The sequence below is a fragment of the Protopterus annectens genome, chromosome 5.part0 (assembly GCF_019279795.1).
Source record: "Protopterus annectens isolate FY-2018-M chromosome 5.part0, PAN1.0, whole genome shotgun sequence".
Lineage (NCBI taxonomy): Eukaryota > Metazoa > Chordata > Ceratodontiformes > Protopteridae > Protopterus > Protopterus annectens.
The window spans coordinates 737,354,497-737,371,446 of record NC_056735.1 but is presented as its reverse complement, the minus strand read 5'-3'; the positions used below and the strand labels follow the sequence as shown (position 1 = coordinate 737,371,446).

At 40.3% G+C, this 16,950-nt stretch overlaps 1 protein-coding gene across 2 annotated transcripts in view; it reads right to left on the bottom strand.

Annotated features, from left to right (window-relative positions):
• Positions 1-16,950, bottom strand: part of DYNC2H1 (dynein cytoplasmic 2 heavy chain 1) — a 6,555,988-nt gene that overhangs the window by 721,528 nt on the left and 5,817,510 nt on the right. For both annotated transcript variants that reach the window (XM_044072582.1, XM_044072581.1), the window contains one exon: positions 9,401-9,612. In XM_044072582.1, the coding sequence (XP_043928517.1) occupies positions 9,401-9,612 (212 nt within the window). The remainder of the gene's footprint in view (positions 1-9,400; positions 9,613-16,950) is intronic.

The window sequence follows — 16,950 nt, the reverse complement described above, 5'->3', positions numbered from 1 at the left end:
TGTATTCACTAGTTTATAGAGGCCAGGCAAGCCTGTTAATTTCTTTATAACGAGTCTAAATAGTTTATAGAGGCCAGGCAAGCCTGTTAATTTCTTTATAACGAGTCTGAATACCTACATTTGTGGAGGCTCTCAATAAAAATCTGCCCAAGCAACAGAGACCTCCAAAGCAGAAATGCAAGCAACCTCCACCCCCCAACACAGCCCAAATGACACATAGCCCACAAACTCAGTGTGCCACTCAACCACAGCCAATAAGGCATAACAACGTACCAAACACTCTAGTCATAGGTGACTCTATAGTCAGGCACACTGATGTTCCACTCACCAGGCTAAACAAGGAGAAAGGTACTGTCAGCTGCCTGTTGGGTGTCAGGATACACCACATAACACACACACTCAGGTCACTCCACAACCACAAATATGACTCTGTCATTGTCCACGTTGGTGTGAATGACCCGAGACGTACTTCCCTGGAATACATGAAAAGAGACATGGAGGAGCTCTCCGATCTTGTAGCCCAGGCAGGTATGACCCTAGCCCTGAGTAGCATCCTGCCATCAGCCAGAATGATATCACAGTACAAGGACAAAATGATTGACTTCAACAATTGGCTAAGCTTCTGGTGCCATTCTAAGGGGATCCAGTATCTGCCTGCCTGGGATGATATGATCGGCAAACCCAAGATGCTTTGCCAGAGATGGCCTGCACCTGTTGCCCTTGGGAATCTGGATACTTGCTAATGTTCTTGCCACCAAAATTCACCACCATAACAGGTACAAGCAAGCAAAATCTGAGGGTAATGCTACTCACTGCTAGAAGTCTAAATCTCAAAATGCACTCACTCGAGGCACTTCTTAAAATGGAGAACATCGAAATCTGTTCAGTGACAAAGACCTGGTTCAAGGCTCCAGAGAGCACCCCTGTATTACCAGGCTTTAATTCATACCACACCTTTCAGCCACCTACCCTAGACCGAAACACTAAAGGCGGAGGCGTGTCCATATTCAATAAGGATATCCACACCTCCAGGCTAGTTGCTCAGCATAATGCATCCGAGATTATCCAAGTGCAACCAACTCTGGGCAAGACCACAATCCAAATTGTAACTTGCTACAGATCCTCCACCATGCCCCAGGATTCCCACTCCTTATTTCTTGATACACTGGAAAATATTAGGGTACAACCCAACACCCTAATGGGCAATTTCAACTATCCCACCATTAACTGGGAAAACTACTCATGTACCAACTCTTTTGCTCAACGTTTTCTGAAATTCATAAATTCCTATGCCTTGGATCAGCTTATCCACACCCCCACCAGGGGTAGCAATATTCTAGACCTGGTCATCATCAACATGGGTGACCGGTGTCCCACACCAGAGGTCAATTCCCCGTTGGTCAGATCCGACCACAAACTAATCACCCTAGAAAACCACATCCTGCCCCATCCCCCATTAGGGAAACCACCGTAAAAAATGTTTCCAAAGCCAACTTCACGCTTCTTAATACAGAAGTGGCAAACTTCACGACACCCATGCAAATGGACAACAGAGGTACGACTGCTGAATCCTACACAAATGCACTTTATAAGCACTTACATGAGTGCATGGATCGTGCTATCCCTAACAGAACCAAGATGCGATCCTCCAAAAAAAGGAAGCCAATCTGGTGGTCCCCTGCCATAAACAAACTCTACAACAGAAGAAAGAAACTACTGCAAAAAAGAGTAAAATCCCATGATTGGAGGAACTCCCTGGTCAGCCTCAGTAAAAATCTGAGATCACTCATAAAATGCTCTAAAGCTAGTTACGAAAACAAAATTGCCACTGATTCTAAAGACAACCACAAAGCATTCTATAGCTATGTCAAGAATCTCAATGGCAACACTCGGATCTGCTCTGAGTTACAGCACAATGGCACTAAATATACACAACCAAGTGATATTGCCAACATCCTGGCAGATAGGTTTAGTGCTAACTTCCTCTCAGCCCCTAAAGGGCCCATCTCTATACCAGAAGAATGCAAAGTTCTAAGTTTGTGTAATCACGGCTGCACAGGTAAAAAACACACTCTCCAAAGCCAAGAGCACAGCATCCATGGGACCAGACAACATTCCAGGCTGCATTCTACATGAACTACAGAACGAACTGGCACCCCTCCTAAGCACCATGTTCAATCATAGCCTCACCTCAGGCTTTGTGCCCACTGAATGATGCACAGCGATGGTTATCCCACGCCACAAAGGGGGAGCCACCACGGGCCCCGGGAACTACCGCCCCATTAGCCTGACGAGCCTGGTCTGCAATGCAATGGAATGCATCATTGTGGAACTTATAAACAAAGACATTGGTAATCTCCAAACTCTGGACCCCACCCAGTTCGGGTTTGTAAAAGACAGATCATGTCTCCTAAACCTGACAGACTTCTTTGAAGCAGTCACCAAAGCCGTAGACAAGGGTAAGGTGGTTCACACAGCCTATCTAGATCTCGCCAAGGCTTTTGACACCATCCCCCACTCTGGAATTAAAGATAAACTCACTAAACTAGGTATAAATCCCTATGTCACATGATGGGTTGCCAACTGGCTCACTGACAGAACCCACACTGTGAAAGTAGCAGACTCCAAATCTGACTTCAGACCAGTGACAAGTGGAGTACCACAGGGTTCAGTCCTGGGTCCTCTCCTGTTTGGTATCTACTTCTCTGAAGTACAGGCTAACACAGAAGGTCTTTGGCTAACGAAGTTCGCAGATGACTGCAAACTAGGAGCCATAATCGAAACTCTTAACGATGTGGACATCCTACAAAAGGGCCTCACTGAGACAGATGCCCAGTATCAAAGCCATGGCCTCAAGCTCAATGCCAAAAAGTGCACTGTCATCCCTTTTAGTAAAAACTCTGTACAGATGAACTACCACATAGGTGGTAGTCTACTTAACACCGAAAATGTGATAAGAGACCATGGGACACAGGTGGACAGTTGTCTCTCTTTTGATAATCACATCGCCACAGTAGTTAGGAAATCCTTCTATGTGGCGCACCCCATCACAAAAGGTTTCTCATCCAGGAAAAAAGAGGTCATTGTTCCCCTCTACTCATCACTTATTAGACCCATTATACAGTACAATGCCCCTTTTGGTATGTACCTCACAAGACATGTACAACATAAAAGGCCGCAGAAATACCTCACAAAGAGGATTACCAGCCTCAAACAGATGCCCTATGCAGACTGTCTCAAAAAAACCCAGCTTTACTCTGTCGCATATCCCTACTCAGAGGCGATCTCTGCCTAACATACAAAGCTATGTCAAACCCAGAGCTGTTGGACATGCTCCACTTAAAGAAATCCCAATCCCTCCGAGCTACATGCTCTAGGACCTAAACCTTGTCACCACAATAAACAGAACATGCTGGAGGGAAATATTTCTATCCCAGAGAATTCCCATACTCTGGAATAAACTCCCTAGCTATATTAAACAAAGTTCCTCATTAGCACTCTTCAAGAAAAATCTTGATGATTGGGTGGGAAAAAGGAAATTCACCCCGGGGATCACCTCTGTGGCTCTGCTCGACAGGAGCACAGGAAAATAATTTTCTTGGGTAGCGAAAACCAGGATACCTTTTTGGCTAGGCTTATATAGGCCATAGGGCAAATAGCCTAGAACTTATCTATGAACCTGTAAGATGAAAATTAGTTTTTCAAAAGCAGGGGAATAAGAAGCTTCCCCTTGGGGCCACTTTGCCAGCAAGTAGTGGCCCACTCTGTTTCCATCTATAAGGTAATGATATGCGCAAATTCTAAAGACATGCACCTTTGGCTCAGGATAACTAAAAGTCAAGTCATATACATGCTTAAGATGACTCATGGCAGGTTCAGCATTACCCATATTTATGGGGACATGACAAAATGAAGTACTTAGGAGTATGGGTTAAAAAGGATTCTATTAAGGCAGCTATGGATATGTGGAAAGAGACTAAACAAAAGATAATATAAAAAATAAGAAACTGGAAGCTCTGTTTTATAGATATGGACAGGAAGATACAAGTAGTGAAAATGTTTTCAGTCTCTTTAGTTTTATACACAGGTCAGGCAAATATTATCAACAACAGGAGAAGTTGTGGATAGCAATTCTAAAGAGTTTAAGGATTTTATCTGGGAGGGGAAGAGGCAGAGAGTCAAGTGGGAAAAGCAGATCCTTCCAATAGAACAATGTGGTTTGGGATTACCTGATTTGAAGGGGCATTTCAGAGCTACACAGTTAAGGCTTTTATACATAGCACAAGCAGGAAGTTATAATTCAAAGTGGAAAGGGATGATGATGAAACACTGGGGAAGCTCAAGAAATAAGGAGAGACTGGGATTTTGGATGCAGATCCTTGGGGAGAATAACAATAACCACACAGAATATTATATTCATAAATAGCAGAAAGTATTCTAAGAACTAAGTCAACACGGGAATGGAGAAAGGAGATTCTGCTGATAGGGATGAAGGCAATTAGGAATATGGAGAAGAGGCAAGAGGGGATTGGAATTTACTGGAGAAAACTGGCAAAGGAACCAAAGTACTGGGAGCAAAATAATTAGACAGGGAAAGTTAACAGAACGGGAAGAGACCAAGAATACATGTGAACTGTAGGCCAGAGATTGCCTTCCATATCTAGGATTGATATCAGAGTATAGGCAAAGAGAAAGGAATATGAGAATTTTAAGTGAAAGAACAGTACTGGTAGAGTTTTTAGTAGAATCTAGAAAAGAAGCTGATGTTATATAAGGGATAATTAGTACGGCATTAAAAATATTGCATCGTAACTACAGGAATCAATCATAGGGGAAAGAAAGGATTTTGAAGACAGACTGGATAAGCAATTCACAAAGAACCAATGGAAGAATTCATGCACGGCTCCCAATGTGTAACAAAGTCAAGAAAATTTAGGATTTTGCTTAGATGTGTTTGCCTAAGTATTTTATACCCCAAGAAGACTCCAAAGAAATTTTCCTCAGGTAGATTGCAAATGTTGGAGGTGTAATGGGGAAGAGAGAGATAACTGGGAACATATTTTTTGTGAGTGGCAGACTAAATATTTCCTGCAGACTACTTTGTCAGAAATATTGGGTGAGCAAATAGGTGTAACTAAGAAAATTATTTTTTTGAGCTATGATACAGAATATGAATAGCCTACACATAAGTAAGGCCTTGTTGAGTTTAATTCTGGTGGCTGCCAAAAACGCAATTACTAGAAAAAGGAAATCAAAGCCTAAACCAACAGTACTAGAAGCAATGAATATAGGAACAGAGATAAAAGAACTAGAAGTGGAATCTTTAGAAAAGGGTAGAAGCAAATTATATAGAAAAAATGGAATTGTGGGAACAATAAATGCAGAATAATGTTTTGGAGGAGTAATGAGGCTTATTGGAAGGCAGGAATTGAAAGAGCTATGTAATGTCTGAATGACTTTATAGTAGATTGTATGTGATGCATAACATTTGCTATTGAAAATATGTCAATATGTTTTGTTTTCATTTGAATAAATGTATGACTATGTTATAAGTGATAATGCAATAAAATTATTTCTTGTTTAAAATTAAAAAAAAAAGATAAGTCAGGGCTCAGGAGGCAGAATACCTTTATCCCAAAAACAGAGAATATCTTCCACTTTACTAAATGTATGTGATCACCTCCAAAGCATCTAATGAAATATTCAATGGGAAGAGAGGATTTACACAAGCAGCCAAGCTTGACATACACGTGGCACTTGACGGAAAGGAAAGATACTTTCTTGTCTTTCAGTTTTCTGCACTATTGGGTAAATGAAGGCTTGAAACCTCTGAAACCACTTGACAAAAAGGGCAACTTTGTTTTTTTATTATTCTCTGAACTATTAATTCTGTGGTGAGGTGCACAAAAGAAACAATGCAGTGGCATTATGAAATCTTCCCTATGATAAAGGACAGAGCTTCTCTAGCATCAGTTCCACTTTGCTCTGAAGAAATGAGCAGAACTGAGGAGGAATGTGTTAGCCAACATGGCCAAAAGACTGTTTACTGGCATGTCCTACTCCAAGGTGAGTCTCGTTAGAAAGTGCTGCATTATCCTTCATTACATTCAGCCTCTGCAGAGGGCTGCAGCAGTGGCCGAGGAAGTCTTAGTAAATGCTCCAGGTGCGGAGGAGAAACCAAACTACATGATGAAGTGAAAGTGAAGCAGAAATGGCAGACTGAGGGAATCTTTGGGGGCCTAAGACAATGATGTGCCAAAAGGTGTCTATTGTGTAAAGAAACATGATCCATGCACCTTGCAGCATCAAGTAAATAATCCATCAGGAGTCACTACAAGAATCAGATGTGTCAGGTGTACCTACTGAAGTTCTCAAGAAGCAAGTCTTCTGTTCCCCATGCAACAAGGATAAGGTGAGAACAGAACACTCTGATTTCTCCTAAGAAGGAATAGGTCCTACAATGTCTTTGGGGAGAGCAGGCTTTGAGCCTATTCCAAGTGCTCTGCACAGACTACATAGTCATTAAGAAAAGCCTGTTATGGAGGGTGAATCCAGTAATTCCAAGATTGGGCCATCTATGGCCACATCTTAAACCCACCCCTCCACAATGATGGCTCTCCAGATCCCAAAGTGACAAGAGGAGAAAACACTCTTGCCCACTCTGTACAAAGCCTTGGATTTCTGATCAGGTTGTAGGATAAAAAATTTGAACCTCCTGGGATCCCTGGACAAGCTGTCATTACTCTTCAATGAGGGGTGATTGCTTTCTCTAGAACAATAGCAGTTGAACATGGATGTAGCTGGGCAGCAAATATGACATCTTTCAAGACAGTGTGCCTAGAACAGGTGAACCAAGGTTCCTCATCTTTGCTGCCCAGGATGCAAGTGATGCATTTCTGGAGAGAAGTCTAGTCTATGATGAACTTCGAGAGCTTAAGAGAATCCCAAACGAAGAGGATAATGTGGAGGGCAGTTACAGGGAAAGGAAATCTTATTATCTTAGTATGTCTAAGAAACGAGGACCTCACGATCCACAAACTTTTCTTCTCAAGATACTGAAGGACAAAGTGAATATTCTTTACCACCTAATTTAAGTGTAGGATGGCCTGGACTCATCCAACAATTGAGATAATAAACAACTGACAAGCAAGTTTTAGGTATTGGGAGATGGGCCATAAAATGCAAGGCAGCATAAGCTGGAGGTTATCGGGTTGTGTCAGCATGTACAAGGTTTGGGACTAGTGAAAAAAAAAACAAGTTCCCTAAGGGTGCATTTCTGCATGTACATCCATCATCTGGTTGTCCCAGTATTCCCAGGTGACACTGGAAAAATGAGGAGCATCTCCTCAACCGTAGTCAGCAAGATCTAAATTTCTCTCAGTGGCAGAAAGAGTAACCTCCCTTATTCTGAGTTTGCCCACTAAGCTGGGGGAGACCTTTAGAGACAATACTCATAAGCAGGCTAGGTATGCTCAAGAAATGAATGTTCACATACGGAAGATTGTATACGGACCTGAGGATGTCCCACAACAAACTGGCTGCTGGGGGCTCTGGATTGAAATAAGGTACAAAAATGATCCCTTTATAGCCAAGGAAGGACCTTGTTACCTGCAAAAAGCATGAAGAAGCATAATAAGCAAACTTAGAAAGAGTACATTTTGTTCATTACCTGGCCACTGATCATTTTTCTTCCAATGGTTTAGCATGGGCCTGGAAATAAGGGAAGACTCTCCTACTTATACCTGTGTAGTAGTTCCTTTTCTGAAGATGAAGCATATCTTGAGTTTCTCTTCTATATCTCCTATGGGTGGCCAGTTAACAATGCTGACACTTATGGTTATGCTTCACAAACTGCTTCACTCCCATGCAGTACAGGCAGTGTTGATGCCAGTACCAGTCCTTAGCAGTAATCTGACAATGACAGGAACACTTAACAATGGTTTGGAGTTTAAGGCAATAAGTATGGAAAAAGAACATTTCTATGAAGAATATTATGACTTGAAGTTTGAACTGTGAGATCAGCATAAATTTTAGGACAGAAGTGGCACATAGGCTAGATGATTCCTCCTAGTTTGGAGTGTAATGTCACAACATGCACCAGAAAGAAACACATATGCCCCGAAATATGGGAGTGAGAGAAAAATCAGAATTGTGCTGAAGTTGAGCTATCAGAAGGGAAGTTCCCAACAATTATTCAATGCAGTATGCCAACAAAATCAGACAAACAAATAATCTTAAAACACCTCACTCAGCCAAATGGCATTTTTCATCTCAGAAATGGAGTCTGAAAATCAAATATCAAGAGTAAAAAAAAAAAAAAACTCAACAGGCTGCCTTTTAAAATAATCTAAAAAGTTAAAGGCTCTTGAAAGATGACAAGGCACAGGCATGAGTACTATTTGGGTCACTCGCTGCAGAGCTGATGGCACAGTAAAACAGACATTAAGTAGGTCCCTAAACTTTACCTGTATAAAGGTGCCACACTTGGAGTCTTCCCATCCTTAGATACTTCTGCACGGCCCAACAATGATCTACTGAAAACATCTGCCAGTACAGTATCATTTATTTTATAAAGCACTGAACAAACCTGAACATAATCATCTAAAACCATTTTAAAAATCACAACCACAATCACAAGTTTTGTCTTCTTTTCAGACGCAGTGGTGTTGATTTTTTACTTTAACCTACAAGTACTCAGGATTGTGCTTGGTGCAGTTGCAACGGTCCTCTGAATCAGTTATCATAAGGGATGTGGAATCACCCCTTGCCTGAAAAGTTTCAAACCTTATGAATAACCATTCAGTTGTATTCTGTATGGAATTCAGCTGTTTAACAATTAATATATGCACTTATATTATATCTCCAGAATTGCATATACGAATGACAAAATAACATCACTTCCAAATATACCAACCACTCATTAACACCCACATAGTTAGCATGGGATTTCCACACTCCAGTCCAACTTCTTTTTATGTATTTCCAGTATATTACTCAAGCAAAGCAGATGACAGTGTCCAAATAACCTGCAAATTCTCTGCCAAGACAGCTCATCCTTTGTTGCTTTCTCACCAATTCACAAGGATAGATGCTCTGGCATGTTTCTTGGAGCTTTGTTTTCAAACATCACTCACTTTTTTTTTGACCTTGCTAATCTGCCCCTAATTTTTAGATTTCATCTTTTTTTTCCCACTTTCTGGGTTTAACTATATTATGTCTGCAGTGATCTACATAAACTCTACTTTTCTAAAACACAATGAAATATTTCAACATATCAGTGTGATTATGAATGCAATACAGCATTTAATTCTGATGCAGTCACACACCCACAACATAAACAGTATACATTGTTAGTCTATAAGCTTTACTGCACTAGGAAAAAAGTTTCAATTTTACTTACCAATATGTTGCATGAATTTGGCATAGAGATACAAGATGGGAATGCAATGGTTTTCCTGCTTTCAGACGGTGATCTACCAATTACTTTTGAATTAAAAAACTGCTCCAGATATGATTTCAGAACTCTCAGGTCAAAGACATTATCAATACGACCTCCATAAATGGCATTTTCCAGCAACCCACGTACAAATTCCCAATGAACTTCCTTTGTGCCTGAAAATTCCAAATATATTATTTTTTTTCTCCAACGCTTCACAATAACAACATTGTACATTTACATTTCAGTAAGGTAGATCAGGACACTTCAGAGCAAATTTAGAAAATCCAAATATTTTCTTTTCCGGTTTCACCATGTCCATTGCAAACATTTGGTCTACAGTGTATAAAGTGGGATACCTACCACAATTAAATAGATCTTGAGCATATTTGTCACCTACTTGAGCATTTGCCTTAAATATTGTTAAATGTTTCTTTATGCAAACTTTAGGTCATGACACTGGCTCCATTGCTTAGAGGGATAAAGTCCTGATTATGACTTAGAAGACCAGAGATCCAGTGGTGTAGGTCCTGCGTGAGAAATGAAGGATGATGGGAATGACTGGTGAAACTGGCTTATCCATCTTTAGGGGTGTGAGGTGGTCTAATCTGCTGCACTGGTGACATCTACTGCAAGAGTAGTTGCATGGCAGGCACTGTTATGGACCAAGAGCATGTGCTTGTTTTTGCCAAGCAATTAAATGACTAGAAGTACCCCTCAAGGGAAGCATGTGCATTAACAGGCATACAATGGGGAAAGGGAAGCTCGTCCCCCTGATACAAGCTCACATGCTTGTCATCAGGGATAGAGGTTAGGTTACAAAAATGTCCCTTAGCTCTGCTCTGTGAATGATGCAGATTAAGTGTGTGCAGGGGTTGTTTTGTAGTTATCTGCCATTTAGAGCTCATCCTTTAAGTCTGTACAGCACAGGTCTTATGAGGATGGGATAAAACTAGACCTTTAAGCTGCTATAACAAAGACATGTAGGAAGTCTAAAGCAAATGGATAAAATGGTTGTGTGTGAGACACAAGACACCTTCATGCCTGCCTGGATGATGGCTACTTCCAACTGTCACCCATAACCAGGAAGGCCACTGCTGTCTAGGGAATGAATGGGCTCAAGACCTATAACAGGAGGAGACTGGAGGAGTGGCTAGCAGGGGTGCTACAAGAACAATAAAAAAAATCTGGGTTATAGTCAATAAGACCAAACAGATGGCAGTCATGAAGTTCTAACAGCTTCTCTCTCACTTCAGCTCTGCTCCATTATTAAGGGAAAGATGTAAAGATAAAAGAAAGATAAAAGAGAGGAAGAGACATAAAACTTAGGTTCATAAGTAAATATCAGTTCAAAGGGTACTACAAGCCTAGTCAATAACCAGAGGTCAGGATTACTGTGAGGTAAACACCTTAACCATTATGCCAACTCTGTTCTTACTGAAAGGAATCAAAAACTAAATGTAAAAAATATTAACCATAACAGACAAGGGCACAAGGGGGAAGAATGTCATTCTTGTCTGAAATGATAATTACTCTACAACATCCAGAGCTTTAATAAGACAAAAACTTCCATTATTAGGGCCTTCATACCAGGAAGTGTTGATATACTGACCTGGCCTCTACCTTTGTTACTAACTGTGCCCGTATTTGAAAATGTTCAGGTGCTAAATTATATACAGCACATGCATTACATATTTCCTTCAGATAAGAAAAAGCATGTTGTGACACAGGAAGAGATGAGGACTGCTCTGAGCCATCTTCAGAATGACAGAAATGTTAAGTAGTAGTTCTCCTTTTCTGTGCAGAGATCGAGAGGGAATCCAAGACACAGGAAAATCTGATCTTACAATCAGTTGGAAGTGTTGTTAACAGCAGGAACAAGGCTCCTTCTTTCCATTTTTAATCTCAATGTGAGATGCAGTTTTGAGTGTACAGCGGCTTGATGAGTATTAAAAGCAGCTAAAGGACACAATGGTGCAGTCAATGGCTAACCAGCTAAGCTGCTCTGTACTGCAGATTTCTCCTGAAAAATGATGCAGTGATAACATGGCTGTTCTCTTCCCTTTTTTGAACTACTCTTGTGAAGAAATAAAATGGAAAACATGATATGCTTTTCCTCCATGTCTTTCTCATTGAAATTATTGACCCCTATCTCCTAGCTTCTTTCCTGCTAGATATATAGTCTTAGATGGATAAAGCAAAAACATTTATTAACAGGGAATAAGTTTTTGATGCTCTTGCTGCTGCTTTCTGCACCTTATCAGCTCTTTCTTTTCAAGTTATTTCTTATTATGAAACTGCTATTGTCTGGTCTGTTGGCAATAAAAGGGACATGTCTTAGAGGGATATAGTAAGCATACCTCTGGAATGGTGTGTGAAACAGCTGGTTTATATTTTGCATGATACTTTTTGTGAAGGTGTTCTAAGAAAAGAGATAACTTATTCAGAGGGGCATTTTAATATTTTACCTTTAATGTCTTCTGGGAAGGGCGATGTCATAAGCTATAATGATTGCCTTAAAAATAAATAAATAAGTAAAATAAAAATTAGAAGTAGCAACCCAAAGCAGAAATTAACAGAATGCCGGAAGAAGAAAACTTTGATAATCACCTTTCTTTCTTAGCATTCCACAACCATGGGAAAAAATAAAAAATCTCTTAAGTTAGTTTAACAACAGAGACCAGCAGATGAAGACAGAAACCTGACCTCAATACCTAAGCCACAGAAACAAGAAAGAAAAGAATTTATGTTAAGAAACAAATTAATGTTTTCAGAGTTAAGCAGCAGGACAGCCCTAATTGAACACCATACTGAGTACATTGCAAGGAAAAAAGTTCAACTTAAAGCCTTACAGTATACCAGAGTCACAGAGAAATCCTGTGCAACAGGAAGTACAAAATGCTTGGGCGGAGTAAAAGAAAAGAAAAATTAAAAAGTGTACAACTAATACAAAAGATGGGGACGGCATGATTTTTTTTTAAACATTAGATCTAACAAAGGGATACTGGCGGATAGCTCTAATGGATGAAGCCAAAGGAAAAGGTAGGTTTTTAATACTAGAGGACTATTCCAGTATACTGGCATTCATTTTGTTTCTTTTCAACCTTTCAGACTTTAATGGGCAGAATTGTAATATCCAGTGTCAAATATGCTGCTGCAATGCACTCAAGAGGTCTCTACCATCCAGGTTAAAAGTCAGTGCAGCCATGACAAAGTTAGGCATGACTCAGGCAAACCATTAAGTTTATGTTATTGGTAGGGTAATTGCTAGCCTCCCACTCCCACAAAAAAAAAAAAAAAAAGAAGGTCTTCACACCAAGTGAACACATACCAAGAACAATAGCTCAGTAGCTCTGCACTGCAGTTCCGCATTCAACACAAGTAGCTCCGTGTTTAGCGATTTTTGATTGGCCCGTATGCCAGGTATACGGGACAATCAAAAAAAAAAAAAAAAAAAAAAACAAACAAACAAAGTGGAGGCTGGCCGGGAATTAAACCGGCAGGGCAGAACTCGGGATCAGGCTGCTGATCTCGGGACAGTCCCACCCAAACAGGGACGTCTGGCAACTCTGCATCTGCTACACCTGATGGCCATTATCATGCATGTTATTAGCAGAGTTGAGTAGTCTAATGGCCTGTGTAAAGAAGCTCTTATGAATCTGTCTATTTTACACTGCATACTGTGATAGGCATTACTGGATGATGGGAACGGAAACAGTCCATGGGCGGGGTGAGTGAAGTCCCTGACTATTTTAGTGGCTCTGCTGTGACATCGAGGCAAGTATAGGTCCTGAATAGATGGAAGATTGGTCCTAATAATTTTCCCACCTACTTTCATCACCCTTTATAGAGACTTCTGATCCAAAGCAGAGCAGTTTCCACACTGTGATGCCCCGCCACTGGCCCAGTAATCAAGGAGCCTCAATCCTCACTGTGACACCTGTGCCTGGCCCAGCAATCAAGGAGCCTTAATCCTCACCACTAACACCAGAGAGGGTGTCTCATATACGAGGAAAGGATAACAAATACACACAGTAAAGTGTAATCTCCCTTAAGAGCACACAGAGATCACAGTCAGTCTGGGGCTGGTCGCTCCCTTGTTCTCCAGGTCCCCAATAAGACTCCCCACTGGCACAGCTATAGGGTCCAGATCTTAGACTAGCTGGGCAAGCTAAAATCTCCAGCAGCCTCTCTGTCCAACCAGTGCTTCATGTCCCTGCCCAAGTAGCTGACACACACACACTGAGATAAGTTTATACAACCACACAGACACTCCTGGGGAAGGCTGGCACAGGTTCTCCAGCTGTGTCCCTTTTAACCAGACTATACGGTAGTACCACTTGCCACCACCCATCTAATATTTATCAGCTACTCAAAGGCCCTTGAAAGGGTGCCCAATTATTACTGTGCATTATTATTATTATCCAATTGGTAGATGTGACTAAATAGTCAAAGCTTATCTGGAGTGACCTGGACAGTAAACTCTGTAAATATGCAATGTACTTTAGAGCTTAAATTATCTCTACACAAACCAGCCACAGTTAAAAGGTTTTAAAATATTTAATAATAAATAATTAAAACCACAAGACAATACTTTCTACTATGCAGTGCTAGTCAAAAGAGTTCAGAGATCACACAGAAATACTTAAAATAAATCAGTAGTACAGTTCTGACATCACAAAAAAACACTTCTTTACAGTCCTAGCTATTTCTACAAGAAAACACGCTTCTAAGATAATTTACTTAAGACAACAGGCAGAGTGCTGAGTTGGATAGTCAGACAAAAATGCTTATTTATCTCTGGCTCTCTCTGTTTAAATTGCTATTGCAGTTCTGATAAACATTACATCATTTTTACACTTTCCTGGAGTTCCCACACTACACATTGACTACATTTACATTTTTAACATCTCCCTTTTGAGAGGATCTGAAGAAGGTTTTTTTAACTGAAAGCACTTATCCTGTTTGACCTGCAACCTGAATAGCACAATTTGTGCTTTTTATTTCTTCGTTTTATTAAAGCCTACATTTTAACAGAATTTCTCCGTGAACTTTTCGAAGTGGTGGAAGCCTTTTTTTCATTTTACTACTTTTGTTATCTTGCAGCTGGTCAGGAACAGAGCAATAAAAATACATTTGCATGTTTAAATCTAGCAATTTAACTCTTGGTTAAAACAGAAAGAATTTCTTCATCTAGACTTTTCGGCACCACTGTCTACATGAAAGGGTTACCACATGCTTTACTTTGGTCAGCAGAGTGCATTCTTGTCACATTTATTTCCAGTTCCACATGTAACAGTATTTCTTTACATTTAAAACAAAAAGGCTGTGATTCACATTCAAATTTACAAAAGATAGAATTATGTATAAAATTCTATCTGGCTAATTTGGCAGCCTTCACTCTTTTCTACCAGTCTTCACACTCACCACTAGCACCAGTGTGGGGTGTACATTGGGAGGATGACAAGTACACACACAGTAAAGTGCAATTTCCCTTAAGAGCATACAGAGACCACAGTCAGTCTGGGGCTGGTTTCTCCCTCTTTCTCCAGATCCCCAATAAGACGTCCCACTGGCACAACTAAAGAGTTGAAATCTAAGCTGAGTGGCCAAGCAAAGACCTCCAGCACCCTCTCTCTGTCCAACCAGTGCTTCATGTCCCTGCCCAAGTAGCTGACACACACTCTTTGAGATTTGATTAATACACAAACACACACACACACACACACACACACACACACACACACTTGGGAAAGGTTGGCACAGGTTTACAAGCTATAGTCGCTATTGTCCAGACTATAATGTAGCCATGCCACCGCCACATCCTTATAAGCTAATTTAAGGCTCTTACCAAAGGGTGTCCAATCTTACTGCGTAATGTTACTATTAATCCAAATGGTAGTTTGACCAAGAGCAAGGCTATTAGGAGTGGCCCACAGTATCACCAAATAAATATGCAAGTACTCTCAGAACTTAAATATGTCTCACAAATAGCCACAAAGAAAGGCTTAAACACATTTAATTATAAATAATAAAAGAACAAGAAAATATTCAGTATATAATCACAGTAACATCAGAGTTCAAAATTACTGGAAATACTTAAAACAACACTGCAGGACAGTCTCAAATAAATAAAGAAAACATCTAAACTATATCGCACTATATTCCTGATTGTATCTAAGAGAAACTACTGTACCCTAGTTAACTTACAGAGCAACACAATAGATATGGTGAGTGGATGTTCCTGTCAGGTCAAAGACAAAATACAAAATGCTCTCTCTCAGAGTTCTTAAATTAATATTCCAAATATTAGTCCTGGGATAGCTTGCAGAATGACATCACTTCTTGTCATCTGACTCTAACCCAGGTAAAAAAAAACCATGATGCAGCTGGTAGCATTCAGCATCCACCTGTGAAAATACATAGACCTCAGATCTTTTGGCAAATGGTGGAAGTCGTAAAATAAGGTAGATTACTCCACATTTAAAGACAATACAAAAAACTTCTAGTTCTAGACATTATGTCTCCTGTTTCACTGAAACTGAAAGATATCATCTCTTTTTATGGCCCAGCCATAAAGTAATTCAATCTCAACTATTCTTCTGAAGTTAACTTCTTGTGTTGCAATTCAATTTCCACTGTTAAAATATATACATCTATACAGTTACAATAGTGTATATACATTTTTGCTCAGTACTTTACAAAATACCTCTTCAGCACGTGTGTGTGCAATATGACATACAATTCTAATACATCTGTAACACAAGCATCTTACGTGACGCATGTTGACATTCACAGATGAGACATAACCATTTACAAAATTCCAGACAGCAGTGGTGGCAATATCTCCCGTTTGTTACACAATTTTATAAATCATGTTAATATTCACAAATCACATAATTATTTACAAAATTCTAGCTAGCTGGGCTGGCAGTATCTCCTTTCATGACAAATATTATACCGACAGACTGTGTGACAAGATGCTTTCTATAGTTCCTCTGTAGAAGGTTATGTAAACAGGAGGTGGAAGGTTTGCTCTTCTCATTCCTCACACAAAACGGAGACACTGTTGCATGTGCTTGTCAATGGGATTTGTATTTATGGACCATAACAAGTCCTCTGCGATATGTACCCCTAAGAACTCAGTGCTTTTTATCCTCTCCACTGTTTCTCTGTGGATTGTGAGTGGAGGGTGCACTCCTTGGTTCCTTCTGAAGTCGATAATTATCTCCTTGCTCTTGTTCATATTCAGTGCCAGGTTGCTGTCGCACCCCACAATCAGTTGGTTAACCTCCTCTTGGTAGGCTATTTCATCTTCATTGCTGATGAGACCCACAACTGTTGTCACCTGCAAACTTAATTATGTGATTTGAGCTGTACCTAGTGGTGCATTCATGGGTCAGCAAACTGAACAGCAAGGAGCTCAAGACACAACCCTGTGGTACCCCAGTGTTCACAATGATGCTCTCTGAGGTATTCTTGCCAATGTATACTATCTGGGGTCCATCTATGAG